General features: G+C 43.4%; 1 protein-coding gene across 1 annotated transcript; it reads right to left on the bottom strand.

The window, feature by feature from the left end:
• Window positions 1–2,344: 2,344 nt before the first annotated feature.
• LOC114054406 (biogenesis of lysosome-related organelles complex 1 subunit 2-like) lies at window positions 2,345–2,867 on the bottom strand. Its single transcript, XM_027877597.1, has 2 exons — window positions 2,794–2,867; window positions 2,345–2,636 (listed from the first exon to the last, which is right to left on the bottom strand). Exons 1-2 carry the CDS (start codon window positions 2,865–2,867, stop codon window positions 2,345–2,347), a joined length of 366 nt encoding a protein of 121 aa, XP_027733398.1.
• Window positions 2,868–4,663: the final 1,796 nt, after the last annotated feature.

Genomic DNA, 4,663 nt, shown 5'->3' with positions numbered 1-4,663 from the left:
AATGCATTGTTAGTGGAGTTGTGAACTGATCCAACCATTCTGGAGAGTAATTTGGAATTATGCCCAAAGGGCTATAAAAGTGTGTATACCCTTTGATTCAGCAATACTACTTCTAGGTCTGTATCCCAAAGAGATCATAAAAATGGGAAAAGGACCCACATATACAAAAATATTTAGAGCAACTCTTTTTGTGGTGGCCAAGAATTGGAAATTGAGAGGATGCCCATCAATTGGGGAATGGTTGAATAAGTTGTGGTATATGAATGTAATGGAATACTATTGTTCCATAAGAAATGATGAGCAAGTGGACTTCATAAAATCCTGGAAAGATTTATATGAACTGATGTTGAGTGAAATGAGCAGAACTAGGAGAACATTGTACGCAGTAACAGCCACACTGTGCAATGACTGACTTTGACAGCCTTGGCTCTTCTCAGCAATGCAAGGATCTAAGACAACTCCAAAAGACTCATGATGGGAAATGCTATCTACATCCAGAGAAAGAACTATGGAGCTTGAATGCAGATGGAAGCATGCTGTTTGCTCTCCTTTTCCTTTGTTGTTTTGTTTCATTGCTTCATTCTTGTGGTTCCTCCCGTTAGTTCTAATTTTTCTTTACATCATGACTAATGAAGATAAGAATATCACCTACCTCACAAGGGGGTTGTGAGCATCAAGTCAGATAATGTTTATAAAAGAAGTTAGCACAATACCTGGCACATAGTAGGTGCTTAATAATAGTTGGTTGATTGTTGAATATACTTCCAGTTCTTGAAGATTATAACTTCTTTTTAGTGTAATAACGTGCCCAGTTTAGACTTCAACCAGTCTACACTGAAAGAGTATAAGGGGGCAAAACCAGAAACACTGAAATGCACAAGAGAAGGCCTTTTAGACCTAAGAGAAACATTCCACCCTTAGTAAAGGTATGAGGCTTCAGGGCCTCAACTGCATATCTGGCATTTTGGGGTAAATTCTTTGTAACTGCTGCTTTTTCTATGCTATTTAAAAGCTTTTGCTTTGAAACTAAGACTATTGGCACATTGTTACAGGGAAACACATGAGTGAGGGCTTATCAACTAGTGTTAGTATCCTGGGTGTAGTAGCAGCTGCACCTGGTAGTACCTGTGTGGGATGGGGGAATCAACTAAGAGAGGGATTGTCTGATAAGAAAGACATGAATAAGCTGGAGAGTATTCAGATAGGATGGACAGAATGGTAATGAGGCTAAAAGTCATGTCATCTGTGGATGAAGAAAGCTAACTTCTTTCACATATTCAGTCAATAAATGTTTATTAAGTGCTAAGTGTCAGGCACTGTGTTAAGCACTGGGGATACAAAGAAAAGCAAAAACCAATCCCTTTTCTCAAGGATCTCACAGTCTAACGGGGGGGGGGGGCAATATGCAAACAGCTAAGTACAAATGCATTGTATTACAGGATAAATTGGAAATAAGCAAGAGAATGAAGGCTCTAGAACTCAGGAGACTCAGGAAAGGCTTCTTGTAGAAGTGAGGATGCTAACTGGGACTTGAAACAAGTCAGGGAAACCAGGAGGTAGAGCGTTGCTGGGAAGCGGGACAGCCCTAGAAAATGGCCAAAGTTGGGAGATGGTGGGTTGATTGCTTGGTTATTGCCCTTCATTTTCAAAGAGGACCGAAATGACATCACTGTGTCAAGCTACAGTGCATCCGACTGTGGCTGATTGGACCAATAGGAGCTCAGAATGCTCTACCACAGGTCAGGCACAAATACTCCATGTGAACATTTGGAGTGGATTTTCTAAGTCTGTACATCTCACATTTCTTTTGAGCTACTTCAATTCTGCTTTGCTCATAGGGCACAGCGCCTTCTCTGGTGAGGGCATGGCATGCTGGGCAATCCTGTGCCAGTGTCTCCCATGTCACACAATCAATTCCAAAGTTCTTTTTTATAAGTTGGCATTTATTATTTAAGTTTAAGAACAAGTTATGAAGGGGGTGGGGGACACATTTAGAATAGATAGTCCAAGGTGGAGCCCTGGGGGAGAGAGAAGAAGGGAGAAGACAGGGAGATGAGAGCCTCTCCTCTGTGTCTTCTCTAGACAGGGTTGATCCTGATTTCTGAGCCCTGATCTAGGGCATATAATGAAGCACACGATAAGATGAGGTTCCAGGGGCTATAGGTTTAGTAAACATCAAGGGGTAGTCAGAGTTATACATCCAACCAGAGGTGGGGGTTGGGATTCTTCTTGGATAGCAGCACCGCTTCCTTTTAGGAACTGAAGCATAATGATAAGTTACATCCCACTTATTTCAGCTCTTATGAAGCATTCTTGTAGTAAAAGTCTGTGCTAAAGAATTCTTTCATTGCCTTTCTAACTTCTTGTACTTTGTTTCTAGTTTCTTTGAATATGCATTCAACTTGTAAGCTGCCTGCTCAAGGGCTGCTACTTGCTCCTCAGTTAAAGTGATCTGATCCAGATATGGCTGAAGTGCTGCAGATTTCTGGTTTAAGTTCTTTAGATTTCTACTTATGTTTATTGCAATATCTTTCACTTCGAGATACTTCAAGCTAGTCAGTTTGTTCATATTTTCCAGAAGTTTATAGTCTTCACTGGTGGTTGTTAGCTCACCTGTCAGGTGCGTGGCCATTTTTTTTTGGTGAGGTGATTGGGGTTAAGTGACTTGCCCAGTCACCCAACTAGGAAATATTATGTGTCTGAGGCTGGATTTGAACTCAGGTCCTTTTAACTCCAGGGCCAGTGCTCCATCCACTGTGTCACCTAGCTGCCCCTAGGTGTGGGGCCATTTTGGAGAACATGTCCTGGCACAGGCCCGTGATGTTTGCCTTGGCAGGCTCCATGGCTTCCTCAGCCATCTCCACCATGGCATCGTATAGGCCAGGGAAGACTGGAAGGAGAAAGGATGGAGGGAAGGATGGGTATGGAGGAGGAGGGGGAGAGGTAAGGGGAGAGGAGAAAAAGGGAAGGGTGAAGAGTCGGAGAAGGAGGTAAAGGAGGGGTGAGGAAGGGGGCAGCGGATTGCCATCCTCAATTCCAAAGTTCTAAAGAGAGATCTTGAGAGTATTCTTGTATCACTTCTTCTGCCCACCCTGTGAACACTTGCCCTGTGTGGGTTCTTCATAAAATAGTCTTTTAGGCAAACGTACATTTGGCATTGGAACAACGTAGCCAGCCCATCAGAGTTGCACTCTCTGCAGTAGAGTTTGAATGGTGGCAGTTTAGTTCGAGAAAGGACCTCAGTGTCTGATATCTTATTCTGCTAGGTGATCTTCAGAATCTTTTTAAGACAATTCAAATGGAAGCAATTCAGTTTCCTGGCATGGCGCTGGGATACCGTCAAGGAGATGGAGTGTCTTGTGCAAAGAGGAGTAAGAAGTAAGTAGGCCCATGTTTCTGGATCACAGACTATCTGGGAGGAGAGTGTAGAGTGTAGAAAGAATGTAGAGATGGGAGGCAGGTTATGAAGGGCCTTATGCCAAATAGTGGATTTTATACTTGATCCTTGAGGCAATAGGGAGCCAATGGAATATCTTGAGTAGGGGAGTGATATGATCAGACCTGTGTGTTAGGAAGATCAGAGGATGGACTGTAGCAGGGAGACTTATGGCAGGAAGACCAGCCAGTGGCTGTTGTAGTAGTCCAGGCATGAGGTGAAGAGGGATGTCTACCCTGAGTCTTCTCTTCTCCAGAATGAACACCTGCAGTTTTTTTTCCAAGTATTTAAAGGGCTGGCCCTTATAAAATAGATTGGAGAGAGAGAATAGCTTTAAGAGTAATGGATAGATCTTGCAAACGGAAAGATTTGGACTTGATGTCAGAAATATACCCCATTCTCATTCTGCACTGGTTAGAAGAATCCCACAGTACATTGAAGACTAGGCTGCCTCCTGTCCCTCCCTCAAGTGGTTTTGCTTCTTCAGGTAGTCTGGCTTGCCTGCCCTGTGATGCCGACTGGTTAGCATTTGAATGGAGTTGGCAGGCCCCTTCTCTGCAGGAGTTGCTTCCTTAACTGATGGCTGTGAGAGATTGGCCAGAAGCAGGTTGGCTAGTTTGGAGAATGCTGCCACTGCAAGGACTCTTGTGTGTTTTTGTGTGTATTGGTGACAGTCAGTCAGCAGTTGCTGCTGGTAGAGATGAGGAAGGTGGGCTCCGTCTTCACAATGATTTCTCCCCTTGATATCTGTGGGGCTGGGCTGGAAGCAGATCTGGTGCTTGGGATTCCTGTTCTTCCCAAAGCTCTTGGGTTCAGGGTATAGGTATGTATCTATTAGGGTTTGTGGGGAGATGCTAGACAAGGTGTTGGTGATGTAGTCATTTGTCTGCACATTGGCACATGCTGCCTCCTGTCTCTGCCTAAACTGCCATTGAAAGGCATTTGCCATTACTGTATAAAACAATTCAAAGACCTTCTCAAGCAAATAGAGTATATCCTAAAGGAAAATCACCAGGGACTATTCCTCTAATTTGCACAAGAGTCATGGAGGGGGTTGTCATGGCAACTACATCTTTTTAACTTCTCATCCCATTTGCATTTTCATGATGTTTTTGACACTGGCTTTAGATTATTCCAGAGACTTGATTAGTTAACAGCCCCCAAACCACCATCTATTTAAGCAGATCTCTGTACAGCCTCCTATGAATGATGCGAATGACTGAAAAA

The sequence above is a fragment of the Vombatus ursinus genome, unplaced genomic scaffold, assembly GCF_900497805.2.
Source record: "Vombatus ursinus unplaced genomic scaffold, bare-nosed wombat genome assembly UNPS02004276.1, whole genome shotgun sequence".
Lineage (NCBI taxonomy): Eukaryota > Metazoa > Chordata > Mammalia > Diprotodontia > Vombatidae > Vombatus > Vombatus ursinus.
This window is presented reverse-complemented; position numbering and strand designations above follow the sequence as displayed.

Excerpts from the sequence above, each read along its gene's own strand:
- LOC114054406 (XM_027877597.1), bottom strand. The coding sequence starts at position 2,867 with ATGGTGGAGATGGCTGAGGAAGCCATGGAGCCTGCCAAGGCAAACATC. Across the intron at positions 2,637-2,793 it reads CTGTGCCAGGACATGTTCTC|AAAAATGGCCACGCACCTGA; the intron begins CAAAATGGCCCC and ends ACCTCACCAAAA.